The sequence below is a fragment of the Cherax quadricarinatus genome, chromosome 62, assembly GCF_038502225.1.
Source record: "Cherax quadricarinatus isolate ZL_2023a chromosome 62, ASM3850222v1, whole genome shotgun sequence".
Classification (NCBI taxonomy): domain Eukaryota; kingdom Metazoa; phylum Arthropoda; class Malacostraca; order Decapoda; family Parastacidae; genus Cherax; species Cherax quadricarinatus.
In genome coordinates, this window is record NC_091353.1 from 5116458 (window position 1) to 5135501 (window position 19044).

Below are 19044 nucleotides of genomic sequence, written 5' to 3' on the forward strand. Positions count from 1 at the left end.
ACTTGATGTGGTGTTGGAGTGTGAGCAAAGTAACATTTATGAAGGGGTTCAGGGAAACCGGCAGGCCGGACTTGAGTCCTGGAGATGGGAAGTACAGTGTCTGCACTCTGAAGGACGGGTGTTAATGTTGCAGTTTTATAACTGTAGTGTAAAGCACCCTTCTGGCAAGACAGTGATGGAGTGAATGATGGTGAAAGTTTTTCTTTTTCGGGCCACCCTACCTTGGTGGGAATTGGCTGATGTGTTAATAAAAAAATAATTGTGTTTTATTCTTGTATTTTTTCTCAAACAGGAAATTGCGCAGCAGATGGCACTAGAGGGTCATGACGTGCACAGTGCCCAGTGCCAACACAAGTGGTTCCTACTGCAGAAAGACTTCCAGTACCACCAAGCCGAGGCTGATGCCACGGGTTCAGTCTCTCTCTGGTCCTTCTATACTCGAGTCCGAGACATGAAAAACACCATCAACATTTCAACAAATGGTAATTACAGATCCTTCTTGACTCACCATGGGGTTACATTCCGACAAACCCATTTTAGGTCAAAAATATTGAAAGTCGAAAACTAACATATGCTAAAAAATAAGTAAATAAATGCTACTGTCAATAAATAAGTACATAAACTATTAATTACTGTAACCAACTAAATATCAGTTTTCAAACATAAAAAAATTGTATTCACATTATGGATTTGCCGCCTTACTGGGTAATTTTGTTTTAAATTTCATCTCCAAAGTACATGTAATTGCTTTTTCACCATCGTAAAGTTTAAATATTGCAGTTGAACCAGAGTAAGTCAAGGTGCACAAGTGATAATAATTGACAACTCTCTTCCCAACTGTGCCTAGTATACATTCCCAGGTACCTTCTTCCTGTCTGTTCCTAGGATACATTCCCAGGTGCTTTCTTCCTGTCTGTTCCTAGTATACATTCCCAGGTACTTTCTTCCTGTCTGTTCCTAGGATACATTCCCAGGTACCTTCTTCCTGTCTGTTATTAGGATACATTCCCAGGTATTTTCTTCCTGTCTGTTCCTAGGATACATTCCCAGGTGCTTTCTTCCTGTCTGTTCCTAGGATACATTCCCAGGTACCTTCTTCCTGTCTGTTATTAGGATACATTCCCAGGTACTTTCTTCCTGTCTGTTCCTAGTATACATTCCCAGGTACCTTCTTCCTGTCTGTTCCTAGGATACATTCCCAGGTACTTTCTTCCTGTCTGTTCCTAGGATACATTCCCAGGTGCTTTCTTCCTGTCTGTTCTTAGGATATATTCCTAGGTACCTTCTTCCTGTCTGTTCCTAGGATACATTCCCAGGTTTCTTCCTGTCTGTTCCTAGGATATATTCCTAGGTACCTTCTTCCTGTCTGTTCCTAGGATACATTCCCAGGTACTTTCTTCCTGTCTGTTCCTAGGATATATTCCTAGGTACCTTCTTCCTGTCTGTTCCTAGGATACATTCCCAGGTACTTTCTTCCTGTCTGTTCCTAGGATATATTCCTAGGTACCTTCTTCCTGTCTGTTCCTAGGATATATTCCCAGGTACCTTCTTCCAGTCTTCCTAGGATACATTCCCAGGTACCTACTTCCCATCTGTTCCTAGTATACATTCCCAGGTACCCTCTTCCTGTCTGTTCCTAGTATACATTCCCAGGTACCTTCTTCCTGGATGTTCCTAGTATACATTCCCAGGTACCTTCTTCCTGTCTGTTCCTAGTATACATTCCCAGGTACCTTCTTCCTGTCTGTTCCTAGTATACATTCCCATGTACCTTCTTCCTGTCTGTTCCTAGTATACATTCCCAGGTACCTTCTTCCTGTCTGTTCCTAGTATACATTCCCATGTACCTTCTTCCTGTCTGTTCCTAGTATACATTCCCAGGTACCTTCTTCTTGTCTGTTCCTAGTATACATTCCCAGGTACCTTCTTCCTGTCTGTTCCTAGTATACATTCCCAGGTATCTTCTTCCTGTCTGTTTCTAGTATATATTCCCATGTACCTTCTTCCTGTCTGTTCCTAGGATACATTCTCAGGTACCTTCTTCCTGTCTGTTCCTAATATATTTTCCCAGGTACCTTCTTCCTGTCTATTCCTAGGATATATTCCCAGGTACCTTCTTCCCGTCTGTTCCTAGTATACATTTCCAGGTATCTTCTTCCTGTCTGTTTCTAGTATATATTCCCAAGTACAGTGGTCCCCCGCTTTTCGTAGTTCCCGGCAATCGTAAATTTCGCCAATCATAGGGGTATTTTCGTATAAACATGGACTCGCTTTTCATAGGTTGACTCGCGAGTCATAGTTCATCCGGGACGCGTACCCACGGCGTGAGCCGGGGCGGCAGCCAGTCTGGCATTGTTTACCAGTGAGCGAAGGTCCCCTCACGTGCTCCAGCGAAATATTTCATAATATTCCATTTATTTTAGTGCTTGCAAGTACTAAATAAGCTGCCATGGCTCCAAAGAAAGCTCCTAGTGCCAAGCCTGTGGTAAAGAAGGTGAGAAATACGATTGAATTTAAGAAAACCATCATTGAACAATATGAAAGTGGTACAAGTGTGGCTGAACTGTCCAGGATGTATAAGAAACCCTACACAACCTTATGTTCCATAGTGGCCAAGAAAAAGGAAATAAAGGACGCTGTTGTTGCAAAGGGAGTAACTATGCTGACAAAAATGAGATCACCAGTACTGGAAGAGGTTGAGAAGTTATTATTGGTGTGGATAAATGAGAAACAATTAGCAGGAGATACTCTTATGACATCGTTTATTTGTGAAAAGGCTAGGCAGTTGCATGAAGATTTGGTAAAGAAATTGCCTGCAAATAGTGGTGACGTGAGTGAATTTAAGGCCAGCAAAGGCTGGTTTGAGAGATTTAAGAACCATACTGGCATACACAGTGTGGTAAGGCATGGTGAGGCTGCCAGTTCGGACCACAAGGCAGCTGAAAAATATGTGCATGAATTCCAGGAGTACATAGAGGCTGAAGGACTGAAACCTGAACAAGTGTTCAATTGTGACGAAACAGGCCTCGTTTGGAAGAAAATGCCAAAGAGGACCTTCATTACACAAGAGGAAAAGGCAATGCCAGGACACAAGCCTATGAAAGACAGGCTGACGCTAATGTTCTGTGCTAATGCTAGTGGGGATTTCAAAGTGAAGCCATTACTAGTGTACCATTCTGAAAATCCCAGAGTGTTCAGGAAAAACAATGTTATGAAGAGTAAATTGTGTGTGTTTTGGAAATCTAATAGTAAGGCATGGGTCACGAGGGAAATTTTCGTTGAGTGGTTCAATGAAGTGTTTGGCCCTAGTGTGAAGAAGTATCTCCTGGAAAAGAAATTGGATCTCAAGTGCCTGCTAGTAATGGACAATGCACCTGCTCATCCTCCAAACTTGGATGACCTAATTTTCGAGGAGTTTGGGTTCATCACAGTAAAGTTCTTGCCCCCGAATACCACTCCTCTCCTCCAACCCATGGACCAGCAGGTTATTGCAAACTTTAAAAAACTCTACACAAAAGCAATGTTTCACAGGTGCTTGATTGTGACCACAGACACTCACTTGACCCTAAGGGAATTTTGGAGAGAACACTTCAGCATCCTCCATTGCATAACCCTTATAGGTATGGCTTGGGAGGGAGTGACTACCAGGACTTTGAACTCTGCCTGGAGAAAATTTTGGCCAGATTGTGTTGACAAGAGGGATTTTGAAGGATTTGGGACTGACCCTAATTAGCCTATGTCTGTTGTAAAATCAATTGTGGCACTGGGGAGTTCTATGGGGTTGGATGTGAGTTTGGAGGATGGGGAAGAATTGGTGGAAGACCACAATGAAGAGCTCACCACTGAGGAGCTGCAAGAGCTTCAGCAGGAAGAGCAACACATCGCAGCTCAGAATCTTGCTGCAGAGGAGGAGGAAGAGAGATGGAAGAAGGTGCCTTCTTCAGAAATTAAAGAGATTTTTACTATGTGGGGTAAGATGGAAAGCTTTATGGAGAAACATCACCTTAACAAGGTTGTTGCAAGCCATATTGGCAACATGTACAGTGACAAAGTCTTGGGCCATTTTAGGGAAGTGTTAAAGAGACGCCAGAAACAGAGCTCTCTCCACAGTTATTTTGTGAGACAGGACTCCAGTGACTCTCAAGGTGGTCCTAGTGGCATTAAGAAACAGAGAAGAGAAGCAACCCCAGAAAAGCAAATGGTACCTGAGGTGTTGATGGAAGGGGATTCCCCTTCCAAACTGTAAACAATCCAATCTCTCTCCTCCTCCAGTCTCCCATACACTAAGAAGAATCTCCAATAAAGGTAAGTGTTATGCTGTTAATGTTTCATTCATCATTTCCCATTGTATTGTTTATGTACTACATGTATATTTCATGTTAAAAATTTTTTTGTTTTAATACTTCTGGGTGTCAGGAACGGATTAATTGTATTTACATTATTTCTTATGGGGAAAATTGATTCGTAAATTGTAAATTTCGTTTATAGTAACGGCTCCAGGAACGGGTTAATTACGAAAAACGAGGGACCACTGTACCTTCTTCCTGTCTGTTCCTAGGTTATATTCCCAGGTACCTTCTTCCTGTCTGTTCCTAGGATACATTCTCAGGTACCTTCTTCCTGTCTGTTCCTAGGATACATTCTCAGGTACCTTCTTCCTGTCTGTTCCTAGGATACATTCTCAGGTACCTTCTTTCTGTCTGTTCCTAGGATATATTCCCAGGTACCTTCTTCCTGTCTGTTCCTAGTATACATTCCCAGGTACCTTCTTCCTGTCTGTTCCTAGGATACATTCTCAGGTACCTTCTTTCTGTCTGTTCCTAGGATATATTCCCAGGTACCTTCTTCCTGTCTGTTTCTAGGATATATTCCCAGGTACATTCTTCCTGTTTCTAGGATATATTCCTAGGTACCTTCTTCCTGTCTGTTTCTAGGATATATTCCCAGGTACATTCTTCCTGTCTTCCTAGGATACATTCCCAGGTACCTTCTTCCCATCTGTTCCTAGTATACATTCCCAGGTACCCTCTTCCTGTCTGTTCCAAGTATACATTCCCATGTACCTTCTTCCTGTCTGTTCCTAGTATACATTCCCAGGTACCTTCTTCCTATCTGTTCCTAGTATACATTCCCAGGTACCTTCTTCCTGTCTGTTCGTAGTATACATTCCCAGGTATCTTCTTCCTGTCTGTTCCTAGTATACATTCCCAGGTACCTTCTTCCTGTCTGTTCCAAGTATACATTCCCAGGTACCTTCTTCCTGTCTGTTCCTAGTATACATTCCCAGGTACCTTCTTCCTGTCTGTTCCTAGGATATATTCCTAGGTACCTTCTTCCTGTCTATTTCTAGGATATATTCCCAGGTACCTTTTCCTCTCTGTTCCTAGGATATATTCCTAGGTACCTTCTTCCCATCTGTTCCTAGTACAGTGGTCCCTCGTTTTTCGTATACATCCTGGACAGTTCAGCCACATTTGTACCACTTTCATATTGTTCAATGATGGTTTTCTTAAATTCAATCGTATTTCTCACCTTCTTTACCACAGATTTGGCACTAGGAGCTTTCTTTGGAGCCATGGTAGCTTATTTAGTACTTGCAAGCACTAAAATAAATGGAATATTATGAAATATTTCGCTGGAACACGTGAGGGGACCTTCGCTCACTGGTAAACAATGCCAGACTGGCTGCCGCCCTGGCTCACGCCGTGGGTACGCGTCCTGGATGAACTACGACTCGCGAGTCAATCTATGAAAAGCGAGTCCATGTTTATACGAAAATACCCCTATGATTGGTGAAATTTACGATTGCCGGGAACTACGAAAAGCGGGGGACCACTGTATATATTTCCAGGTACCTTCTTCCTGTCTGTAATTAGTATACATTCCCAGGTACTCTCTTCCTGTCTGTTCCTAGTATACATTCCTAGGTACCTTCTTCCTATCTGTTCCTAGTATACATTCCCAGGTACCTTCTTCCTGTCTGTTCCTAGTATACATTCCCAGGTACCTTCTTCCTGTCTGTTCCTAGGATTCATTCCCAGGTATCTTCTTCCTGTCTGTTCCTAGCATACATTTTCAGGTACCTTCTTCCAGCCTGTTTCTAGTATACATTCCCAGGCACTTTCTTCCTGTTTGTTCCTAGTATAAATTACCTTCATTTTCATTGAAGGGAGAAAATATCATTTTTATCTTATTAGTAACTTAGTAATGTCCTAAAATCATGAATTTTTACATTTATTTAATTCTTATTTAGTAAAATAATGATTTATTTTTACATAAGTATGAAACTAATTGTTGATTTACTCTCTAATAATATGATGATCTTAACTAACAAAAAAAGGCACAATACCGTGACTGGAACGATACACAAATAACCCACACATAGAAGAGTCGAGCTTATGACGACGTTTCGGTCAGACTTGGACCATTTACAAAGTTTGTCTTCATAAGCTCCTCTCTTCTATGTGCAGGTTATTTATGTATGATCTTCTGTAATTTACATATTAGCAGTAAACTGTATACATATTGTATATATGATTTATCAAGACTAAGGTGCTAAATACCTTCTTCAACACTGAGGGACTGATTGTCTTATTCTCTGCTGTCTCTAGTTTCAACACATTCAAGGTTCAGGGACTGATTAGGTACCTTATCATCTACTATTTCTAGTTTCCTAGAGAAGAGTCCCATCATCTGTATTAATAATACACATTTTGTTATATTAATTTGCAGTTGGATTCTCCACAATTAACAGACACTTGAAAAAGGTCTATGTTATTTTTCTTTACAGTTGCAAAAGAGTGTAAATTATTATTAGGAGATAGCAGTGTTCCAGGTCCTACTAGAAGCTGGGACACAGGAAGGCAGCCTGGGTCTAAAACACCCGTGAAAGGAGGTGAACATCGTGCAGCTCAAAACAGGAGCATATTAGACCGAGTGCAACAGCTGGAGGTCAACTTAGGCATCGATCGTCGTTTGCAGCAGCTGGAGTCCAGAATAGAGTCCAACAATCAGCAGCGTAACACCCACAGACAGACTAATAATGTTCTCAAGCAGATTTTGTCAGAATTGCGCAGGATCAATAACATTTTAGAACAGCAGGCCAGCTCTCAGACCAACCAGGAAGTCCGAACAACTGTCCAACATCAACACCAGTATGATCAACGCCCGGGTAGCCCAGGGCAAGGAATTATAATTGTTGAAGCGTATTCTGACCAACTCTAAATAATGTGTACACGTATTAAATCTACTGGAGTAATTTCATCTTTTGCAGCATTAACAGGTAATTATGGTACATCATCCAGTTAGCCAGACTTGAGTCCTGGAGTTGGGAAGTACAGTGCCTGCACTCTGAAGGAAGGGTGAAGATATGTTGCAGTTTTTGAACTGTAGTATTTGCACAACTCTGGCAAGACAGTGGAGTGAGTGATGATGAAAATATTTCTCCTTTTTTGGGTCACCCTGCCTTGGTGGGAAACTGCCAATGTGGTAAAAAAAAATCTGTTCACTAAGTTAACTACAGTATTCCTCAGAATATTGAGATTCAGTTTTTATCCTTGGATATGACATTCTGTACTATAAATGGGATATTGGCAGTTTAGAGGGATATGTTACATATCTTTATATATGCTTCTAAGCTGTTGTATCTGGGCGCCTCTGCAAAGACAGTGATTATGTATGAGTGAGGTGAAAGTGTTGAATGATGATGAAAGTACAGTGGAACCTTGACTTACGAGTGCCCCAACATACAAGTTTTTTGAGATACAAGCCGTCAATCGGTCGATTTTTTGCTCTGAGTTACGAGCCAGCTCCCCCCCACTTCCCCCTCAACCCAAAACCTAGACACCTCTCTTGTTTATCTATGATTTCATGCTTTAATTCCATGGAAATCATTCTCTTTGTCTTACCAGCACTGTCCTTTACAATTACAGTGGTCCCTCGTTTTTCATAATTAATCCGTTCCTGGAGCCGTTACTATAAACGAAATTTACGATTTACGAATCAATTTTCCCCATAAGAAATAATGTAAATACAATTAATCCGTTCCTGACACCCAGAAGTATTAAAACAAAAAAATTTTTAACATGAAATATACATGTAGTACATAAACAATACAATGGGAAATGATGAATGAAACATTAACAGCATAACACTTACCTTTATTGGAGATTCTTCTTAGTGTATGGGAGACTGGAGGAGGAGAGAGAGTGGATTGTTTATAGTTTGGAAGGGGAATCCCCTTCCATCCACACCTCAGGTACCATTTGCTTTTCTGGGGTTGCTTCTCTTCTCTGTTTCTTAATGCCACTAGGACCACCTTGAGAGTCACTGGAGTCCTGTCTCACAAAATAACTGTGGAGAGAGAGCTCTGTTTCTGGCGTCTCTTTAACACTTCCCTAAAATGGCCCAAGACTTTTGTCACTGTACATGTTGCCAACCTGGCTTGCAACAACCTTGTTAGGGTGATGTTTCTCCATAAAGCTTTCCATCTTACCCCACATAGTAAAAATCTCTTTAATTTCTGAAGAAGGCACCTTCTTCCATCTCTCTTCCTCCTCCTCTGCAGCAAGATTCTGAGCTGCGATGTGTTGCTCTTCCTGCTGAAGCTCTTGCAGCTCCTCAGTGGTGAGCTCTTCATTGTGGTCTTCCACCAATTCTTCCACATCCTCCAAACTCACATCCAACCCCATAGAACTCCCCAGTGCCACAATTGATTTTACAACAGACATAGGCTCATTAGGGTCAGTCCCAAATCCTTCAAAATCCCTCTTGTCGACACAATCTGGCCACAGTTTTCTCCAGGCAGAGTTCAAAGTCCTGGTAGTCACTCCCTCCCAAGCCATACCTATAAGGGTTATGCAGTGGAGGATGCTGAAGTGTTCTCTCCAAAATTCTCTTAGGGTCAAGTGAGTGTCTGTGGTCACAGTCAAGCACCTGTGAAACATTGCTTTTGTGTAGAGTTTTTTAAAGTTTGCAATAACCTTCAGGTCCATGGGTTGGAGGAGAGGAGTGGTATTCGGGGGCAAGAACTTTACTGTGATGAACCCAAACTCCTCGAAAATTAGGTCATCCAAGTTTGGAGGATGAGCAGGTGCATTGTCCATTACTAGCAGGCACTTGAGATCCAATTTCTTTTCCAGGAGATACTCCTTCACACTAGGGCCAAACACTTCATTGAACCACTCGACGAAAATTTCCCTCGTGACCCATGCCTTACTATTAGATTTCCAAAACACACAATTTACTCTTCATAACATTGTTTTTCCTGAACACTCTGGGATTTTTCAGAATGGTACACTAGTAATGGCTTCACTTTGAAATCCCCACTAGCATTAGCACAGAACATTAGCGTCAGCCTGTCTTTCATAGGCTTGTGTCCTGGCATTGCCTTTTCCTCTTGTGTAATGAAGGTCCTCTTTGGCATTTTCTTCCAAAAGAGGCCTGTTTCGTCACAATTGAACACTTGTTCAGGTTTCAGTCCTTCAGCCTCTATGTACTCCTGGAATTCATGCACATATTTTTCAGCCGCCTTGTGGTCCGAACTGGCAGCCTCACCATGCCTTACCACACTGTGTATGCCAGTACGGTTCTTAAATCTCTCAAACCAGCCTTTGCTGGCCTTAAATTCACTCACATCACCACTATTTGCAGGCAATTTCTTTACCAAATCTTCATGCAACTGCCTAGCCTTTTCACAAATAATCGAAGTCATAAGAGTATCTCCTGCTAATTGTTTCTCATTTATCCACACCAATAATAACTTCTCAACCTCTTCCAGTACTGGTGATCTCATTTTTGTCAGCATAGTTACTCCCTTTGCAACAACAGCGTCCTTTATTTCCTTTTTCGTGGCCACTATGGAACATAAGGTTGTGTAGGGTTTCTTATACATCCTGGACAGTTCGGCCACACTTGTACCACTTTCATATTGTTCAATGATGGTTTTCTTAAATTCAATCGTATTTCTCACCTTCTTTACCACAGGCTTGGCACTAGGAGCTTTCTTTGGAGCCATGGCAGCTTATTTAGTACTTGCAAGCACTAAAATAAATGAAATATTATGAAATATATCGCTGGAGCACGTGAGGGGACCTTCGCTCACTGGTAAACAATGCCAGACTGGCTGCCGCCCCGGCTCACGCCGTGGGTACGCGTCTCAGACGAACTACGACTCGCGAGTCAACCTATGAAAAGCGAGTCCATGTTTATACGAAAATACCCCTATGATTGGTGAAATTTACGATTGCCGGGAACTACGAAAAGCGGGGGACCACTGTACTTTCTTAGGACCCATGGTTAGAAAAGCAAAATTTGACAAAGTGACTGTCAAAAATGTAAGCAAATCAGGAGAGAACTGCTCCCACTGTGATGTAAACACTGCACTGAGTTGACTTCGTTCTGAAGCTCTCATTGTTATAATAATGTATTATTATTATTAATTTAGGGAACTGAAGCCCCTCACCAGCATCAAGGTTCTTTGATGCTGGTGAGGGGCTCTTGATCTAGGGAATTGGATATGTGCTCTAGTTCCCTAAGTTAATAATAATAATAATAATAATAATAATAATAATAAAAATGGAAATCATCATCTTTTTCTTCTCAGCACTGTCCTTTACACTTACTTTCTTAGGACCCATGGTTAGAAATTTGGCCAAATGACTGTCAAAAATGTAAGCCAATCAGGAAAGAACTGCTCCCACAGCGAGGTAAACAGTGCACTGAGCTGACTTTGTTCTGAAGCTCTCGTTCTTATAATATTGTATTATTATTATTATTAATTTAGGGAACTGAAGCTCTATCGATATTGTAATAATTATTATAATATTACTATTGATAATTTAGGGAACTGAAGCTCTATCGTTATTGTAATAATTATTATAATTATTACTATTGATAATTTAGGGAACTGAAGCTCTATTGTTATTGTAATAATTATTATAATTATTACTATTGATAATTTAGGGAACTGAAGCTCTATCGTTATTGTAATAATTATTATAATATTACTATTGATAATTTAGGGAACTGAAGCTCTATTGTTATTGTAATAATTATTATAATTATTACTATTGATAATTTAGGGAACTGAAGCTCTATCGTTATTGTAATAATTATTATAATATTACTATTGATAATTTAGGGAACTGAAGCTCTATTGTTATTGTAATAATTATTATAATTATTACTATTGATAATTTAGGGAACTGAAGCTCTATCGTTATTGTAATAATTATTATAATATTACTATTGATAATTTAGGGAACTGAAGCTCTATTGTTATTGTAATAATTATTATAATTATTACTATTGATAATTTAGGGAACTGAAGCTCTATCGTTATTGTAATAATTATTATAATTATTACTATTGATAATTTAGGGAACTGAAGCTCTATCGTTATTGTAATAATTATTATAATTATTACTATTGATAATTTAGGGAACTGAAGCTCTGTCATTATAATTATTATTATTATTATTTTTATTATTATTATTATTAATATTATTAATAATGTAGAGAACTTGAGCACATATCCAGTTCCTTACATCAAGAGCCCCTTACCAGCATCAAGGTTCCTTGACACTGGTGAGGGGCTCTTGATCTTGGGAATTGGATATATGCTCTTGTTCCTAAATTAATAATAATAATAGTAATAATAATAATAATAATGACAGAGCTTCAGTTCTCTAAATTATCAATAATAATAATTATTATTATTGCAATGATGATAGAGCTTGTTCCCTAAATTAATAGTAATAACAATAATTATTATAACAATAGAGCTTTAGTTCCCTAAATTATCAATAATTATAATAATTATTATTATTATTTTACAATAACGATAGAGCTTCAGTTCCCCAAATTAATAATAATAATAATAATAATAATAATGTACATAATACGTACGTAATAATAATTCAAAATCCTGCCGCTAGATTTGAATTACAATTTTGACAGTCATTTTGCCAAGTTTTGCTTTCTAACCATGGGTCCTAAGAAAATAAGTGTAAAGGACAGTGCTGAGAAGAAAAAGATTATGATTTCCATGGAATTAACGCATGAAATCATAGATAAACATATGCAAGGCGCATGAGTTGTGGATTTAGCCAGACAGTACTAGCGCAGTACATCTAATATATGTACCCCTCAAGGAAGGTTCTTTTATGTTGGTGAGAGGCTCTTGATTAAGGGAATTGGGTCTGTGCTCCAGTTCCTCGAATTAAGACTGAATGCCTTCCACATCTCCCCCCCCCCAGGCGCTGTATAATCCTTCCCCTTGATTATAATAATAATAATAATTTACTATATGTACAATACTAAAGCAGCAGGAGTCGTTAAAGGCTGTAGTGCCAGCCAAGGGTGTTACAATAACGTCTAAGCTGCGAACCTCTGTCCGTGAAAAGATGGAGAAGTTGCTGCTGACGTGGTTGAGAGAGAAGCAGCTCGCAGGAGATACCGTATCAGTTATGTTCAGTGATTAAACAAAACAAATTGTATCAGTTATGTTCAATGTGTAAGTACATATACAGTGGATCCCCGGTTTACGATCAGCTCCCAATGCGACCAATTATGTAAATGTATTTATGTAAGTGCGTTTGTATGTGTATGTTTGGGGGTCTGAAATGGACTAATCTAATTCACAATATTCCTTATGGGAACAAATTTGGTCAGTACTGGCACCTGAACATACTTCTGGAATGAAATAATATCGTAAACCGGGGGTCCACTGTACACTTTATATAAACAGTTTATTATTTCTTATTTATTATTTCTTTATTATTTCTTTACTTTTAAATGTTAAGGAAGAAAGAGAGGCAGTAATTTCATGCACTGGTCAGGGAGGTATACCATCTTTTAGGAGTGAAGAAGAGCAGAATGTAAGTGTGGGGGAGGTACGTGAGGCATTACGTAGAATGAAAGGGGGTAAAGCAGCTGGAACTGATGGGATCATGACAGAAATGTTAAAAGCAGGGGGGGATATAGTGTTGGAGTGGTTGGTACTTTTGTTTAATAAATGTATGAAAGAGGGGAAGGTACCTAGGGATTGGCGGAGAGCATGTATAGTCCCTTTATATAAAGGGAAAGGGGACAAAAGAGACTGTAAAAATTATAGAGGAATAAGTTTACTGAGTGTACCAGGAAAAGTGTACGGTAGGGTTATAATTGAAAGAATTAGAGGTAAGACAGAATGTAGGATTGTGGATGAGCAAGGAGGTTTCAGAGTGGGTAGGGGATGTGTAGATCAAGTGTTTACATTGAAGCATATATGTAAACAGTATTTGGATAAAGGTAGGTAAGTTTTTATTGCATTTATGGATTTAGAAAAGGTATATGATAGAGTGGATAGGGGAGAAATATGGCAGATGTTGCAAGTATATGGAATAGGTGGTAAGTTATTAAATGCTGTAAAGAGTTTTTATGAGGATAGTGAGATAGTGAGAGAGTAATTGTGGTAGGGGACTTGAATGCTAAAGTAGGAGAAACTTTTAGAGAGGGTGTGGTAGGTAAGTTTGGGGTGCCAGGTGTAAATGATAATGGGAGCCCTTTGATTGAACTTTGTATAGAAAGGGGTTTAGTTATAGGTAATACATATTTTAAGAAAAAGAGGATAAATAAGTATACACGATATGATGTAGGGCGAAATGACAGTAGTTTGTTGGATTATGTATTGGTAGATAAAAGACTGTTGAGTAGACTTCAGGATGTACATGTTTATAGAGGGGCCACAGATATATCAGATCACTTTCTAGTTGTAGCTACACTGAGAGTAAAAGGTAGATGGGATACAAGGAGAATAGAAGCATCAGGGAAGAGAGAGGTAAAGGTTTATAAACTAAAAGAGGAGGCAGTTAGGGTAAGATATAAACAGCTATTGGAGGATAGATGGGCTAATGAGAGCATAGGCAATGGGGTCGAAGAGGTATGGGGTAGGTTTAAAAATGTAGTGTTAGAGTGTTCAGCAGAAGTTTGTGGTTACAGGAAAGTGGGTGCAGGAGGGAAGAGGAGCGATTGGTGGAATGATGATGTAAAGAGAGTAGTAAGGGAGAAAAAGTTAGCATATGAGAAGTTTTTACAAAGTAGAAGTGATGCAAGGAGGGAAGAGTATATGGAGAAAAAGAGAGAAGTTAAGAGAGTGGTGAAGCAATGTAAAAAGAGAGCAAATGAGAGAGTGGGTGAGATGTTATCAACAAATTTTGTTGAAAATAAGAAAAAGTTTTGGAGTGAGATTAACAAGTTAAGAAAGCCTAGAGAACAAATGGATTTGTCAGTTAAAAATAGGAGAGGAGAGTTATTAAATGGAGAGTTAGAGGTATTGGGAAGATGGAAGGAATATTTTGAGGAATTGTTAAATGTTGATGAAGATAGGGAAGCTGTGATTTCGTGTATAGGGCAAGGAGGAATAACATCTTGTAGGAGTGAGGAAGAGTCAGTTGTGAGTGTGGGGGAAGTTCGTGAGGCAGTAGGTAAAATGAAAGGGGGTAAGGCAGCCGGGATTGATGGGATAAAGATAGAAATGTTAAAAGCAGGTGGGGATATAGTTTTGGAGTGGTTGGTGCAATTATTTAATAAATGTATGGAAGAGGGTAAGGTACCTAGGGATTGGCAGAGAGCATGCATAGTTCCTTTGTATAAAGGCAAAGGGGATAAAAGAGAGTGCAAAAATTATAGGGGGATAAGTCTGTTGAGTGTACCTGGTAAAGTGTATGGTAGAGTTATAATTGAAAGAATTAAGAGTAAGACGGAGAATAGGATAGCAGATGAACAAGGAGGCTTTAGGAAAGGTAGGGGGTGTGTGGACCAGGTGTTTACAGTGAAACATATAAGTGAACAGTATTTAGATAAGGCTAAAGAGGTCTTTGTGGCATTTATGGATTTGGAAAAGGCGTATGACAGGGGGGATAGGGGGGCAATGTGGCAGATGTTGCAAGTGTATGGTGTAGGAGGTAGGTTACTGAAAGCAGTGAAGAGTTTTTACGAGGATAGTGAGGCTCAAGTTAGAGTATGTAGGAAAGAGGGGAATTTTTTCCCAGTAAAAGTAGGCCTTAGACAAGGATGTGTGATGTCACCGTGGTTGTTTAATATATTTATAGATGGGGTTGTAAGAGAAGTAAATGCGAGGGTCTTGGCAAGAGGCGTGGAGTTAAAAGATAAAGAATCACACACAAAGTGGGAGTTGTCACAGCTGCTCTTTGCTGATGACACTGTGCTCTTGGGAGATTCTGAAGAGAAGTTGCAGAGATTGGTGGATGAATTTGGTAGGGTGTGCAAAAGAAGAAAATTAAAGGTGAATACAGGAAAGAGTAAGGTTATGAGGATAACAAAAAGATTAGGTGATGAAAGATTGAATATCAGATTGGAGGGAGAGAGTATGGAGGAGGTGAACGTATTCAGATATTTGGGAGTGGACGTGTCAGCGGATGGGTCTATGAAAGATGAGGTGAATCATAGAATTGATGAGGGAAAAAGAGTGAGTGGTGCACTTAGGAGTCTGTGGAGACAAAGAACTTTGTCCTTGGAGGCAAAGAGGGGAATGTATGAGAGTATAGTTTTACCAACGCTCTTATATGGGTGTGAAGCGTGGGTGATGAATGTTGCAGCGAGGAGAAGGCTGGAGGCAGTGGAGATGTCATGTCTGAGGGCAATGTGTGGTGTGAATATAATGCAGAGAATTCGTAGTTTGGAAGTTAGGAGGAGGTGCGGGATTACCAAAACTGTTGTCCAGAGGGCTGAGGAAGGGTTGTTGAGGTGGTTCGGACATGTAGAGAGAATGGAGCGAAACAGAATGACTTCAAGAGTGTATCAGTCTGTAGTGGAAGGAAGGCGGGGTAGGGGTCGGCCTAGGAAGGGTTGGAGGGAGGGGGTAAAGGAGGTTTTGTGTGCGAGGGGCTTGGACTTCCAGCAGGCATGCGTGAGCGTGTTTGATAGGAGTGAATGGAGACAAATGGTTTTTAATACTTGACGTGCTGTTGGAGTGTGAGCAAAGTAACATTTATGAAGGGATTCAGGGAAACCGGCAGGCCGGACTTGAGTCCTGGAGATGGGAAGTACAGTGCCTGCACTCTGAAGGAGGGGTGTTAATGTTGCAGTTTAAAAACTGTAGTGTAAAGCACCCTTCTGGCAAGACAGTGATGGAGTGAATGATGGTGAAAGTTTTTCTTTTTCGGGCCACCCTGCCTTGGTGGGAATCGGCCGGTGTGATAATAAAAAAAAAAATAGTGAGGCTCAGGTTAGGGTGTGTAGAAGAGAGGGAGACTACTTCCTGGTAAAAGTAGGTCTTAGACAGGGATGTGTAATGTCACCATGGTTGTTTAATATATTTATAGATGGGGTTGTAAAGGAAGTAAATGCTAGGGTGTTCGGGAGAGGGGTGGGATTAAATTTTGGGGAATTAAATTCAAAATGGGAATTGACACAGTTACTTTTTGCTGATGATACTGTGCTTATGGGAGAGTCTAAAGAAAAATTGCAAAGGTTAGTGGATGAGTTTGGGAATGTGTGTAAAGGTAGAAAGTTGAAAGTGAACAAAGAAAAGAGTAAGGTGATGAGGGTATCAAATGATTTAGATAAAGAAAAATTGGATATCAAATTGGGGAGGAGGAGTATGGAAAAAGTGAATGTTTTCAGATACTTGGGAGTTGACGTGTCGGCGGATGGATTTATGAAGGATGAGGTTAATCATAGAATTGATGAGGGAAAAAAGGTGAGTGGTGCGTTGAGGTATATGTGGAGTCAAAAAACGTTATCTATGGAGGCAAAGAAGGGAATGTATGAAAGTATAGTAGTACCAACACTCTTATATGGGTGTGAAGCTTGGGTGGTAAATGCAGCAGCGAGGAGACGGTTGGAGGCAGTGGAGATGTCCTGTTTAAGGGCAATGTGTGGTGTAAATATTATGCAGAAAATTCGGAGTGTGGAAATTAGGAAAAGGTGTGGAGTTAATAAAAGTATTAGTCAGAGGGCAGAAAAGGGGTTGTTGAGGTGGTTTGGTCATTTAGAGAGAATGGATCAAAGTAGAATGACATGGAAAGCATATAAATCTATAGGGGAAGGAAGGCGTGGTAGGGGTCATTCTCGAAAGGGTTGGAGAGAGGGGGTAAAGGAGGTTTTGTGGGCAAGGGGCTTGGACTTCCAGCAAGCGTGCCTGAGCGTGTTAGATAGGAGTGAATGGAGACGAATGGAACTTGGGACCTGACGATCTATTGAGTGTGAGCAGGGTAATATTTGGTGAAGGGATTCAGGGAAACCGGTTATTTTCATATAGTCGGACTTGAGTCCTAATTTCCCCGGTCATTGTATGACCATGTGGGTTTAGAGCTTCCCATGTGATTGTAATAATTTTCTACTGATATTATTCTGCCAGTTTCAGTATCTTTAGCAATTTTTTTATAGATTTATAAAAAAAGGCTTCCACATTTCTGCAACTTTGTCATTTCTTTGTGTGGATTTCAGACATATTCATGCAGACTTTTGTTTTACATTTCTGCAGTTTCATAAAATTTCCTCTGTGTTTCTTTAGATCTTAAATTTGACTCAAATTTTTTGATGATTTGTCTGTACATACTTTTTTTTTTGTTAGTTTTCTGTAAATTTCTAAAAAGCTTCAGATTTTTTATATTTGTGCACTTTTCAGGTAATTTTTTACTTGGCACAAATGGACTGACATAAGAGATAGTAAAACAGAAGATAAGAATCAAGTATATGTCTTCCCACAACCAACACTGTCTTCAGCAGACCAACATGTAAGTGTACAAGAGATATACACAATACTTTACAGAGATAAGGCCACTTGACTGTAGTCACTTGGACTAAGCAGGTACAGGAAGGCCCTGTATATACAGTATCTTCTTGTCAGTGTTCCACATTTTCATTGGCTTTCAATTGAGCCATTGTTCATTATGTTCGGGGCTTTCATCGCTTTTCTGCCAATTTTGCACGACAGTTGCATTTTAGATGCATTTGACAGTAAAGAAAAATGCTCTTTTCCACCTGCTGGTGATTTTCGCTTACCATACGGGGTCGGAAACCTAAGAGTCATACAAACGGGGCCCTTCTGTAGTAGGCTGGTAGACAGCAATCATCCAGGCAGGCACCATCCTTCTCTCAGTCCTGTAGTAGGCTGGTAGACAGCAATCACCCAGGCAGGCACCATCCTTCTCTCAGTCCTGTAGTAGGCTGGTAGACAGCAACCATCCAGGCAGGTACCATCCTTCTCTCAGTCCTGTAGTAGGCTGGTAGACAGCAATCATCCAGGCAGGCACCATCCTTCTCAGTCCTGTAGTAGGCTGGTAGACAGAAATCATCCAGGCAGGTACCATCCTTCTCTCAGTCCTGTAGTAGGCTAGTAGACAGCAATCATCCAGGCAGGCACCATCCTTCTCTCAGTCCTGTAGTAGGCTGGTAGACAGCAACCATCCAGGCAGGTACCATCCTTCTCTCAGTCCCATAGTAGGCTGTTAGACAGCAATCATCCAGGTAGGTACCATCCTTCTCTCAGTTCTGTAGTAGGCTGGTCGACGGCAATCATCCAGGCAGGTACCATCCTTCGCAGTCCTGTAGTAGGCTGGTAGACAGCATCCATCCAGGCAGGTACCATCCTTCTCTCAGTTGAGTGTATAATTAAAATCTTAATTTTTTAACTGAAATTCAAATTCTCTTTCACAAATACATAAAATAAGATGTAAATCTTACAGACTTCAACTTACATTCAGTATACACAAACCTTTTCTTTCCTGTGTTTCTTAATAAGTCTCAATTCTTTAATATTTCCTTTCCACCCTCAAGACCTGGTCTGACAGCAGGTCATCACCTGACCTGTGACTTGCACTCTCCACTATACATACTGTGCATTCTTGTTCTCGTGTATCAAGGAGTCCAGGACTGAAGCATCTCTAATGAAGATATTTTAAGTGTATGCACTTATGTCCTTTCATCCACACAACAGTTCAGCTATTTACCAGCCTCTCCAAAAACCCTAACCATATTTACTAGGGAGTTGGTTTCATTGTATCTATTACAAAATGCTTGTGCAAGTTCAAAATCCTT

At 40.2% G+C, this 19044-nt stretch overlaps 1 protein-coding gene across 6 annotated transcripts in view; it reads left to right on the top strand.

The window, feature by feature from the left end:
* The window catches only part of LOC128687285 (uncharacterized), a 53206-nt gene that overhangs the window by 27296 nt on the left and 6866 nt on the right, over positions 1-19044 (top strand). For 3 of the 6 annotated variants that reach the window (XM_070098345.1, XM_070098343.1, XM_070098346.1), the window contains 3 exons: positions 293-482; positions 6791-7282; positions 17633-18163. In XM_070098345.1, the coding sequence (XP_069954446.1) occupies positions 293-482; positions 6791-7224 (624 nt within the window). In that variant the 3' untranslated portion in view covers positions 7225-7282; positions 17633-18163. Of the gene's footprint in view, positions 1-292; positions 483-6790; positions 7283-17632; positions 18164-19044 lie in introns of those variants that run through there. The other 3 variants (XM_053774662.2, XM_053774660.2, XM_070098344.1) reach the window with 2 other exon arrangements.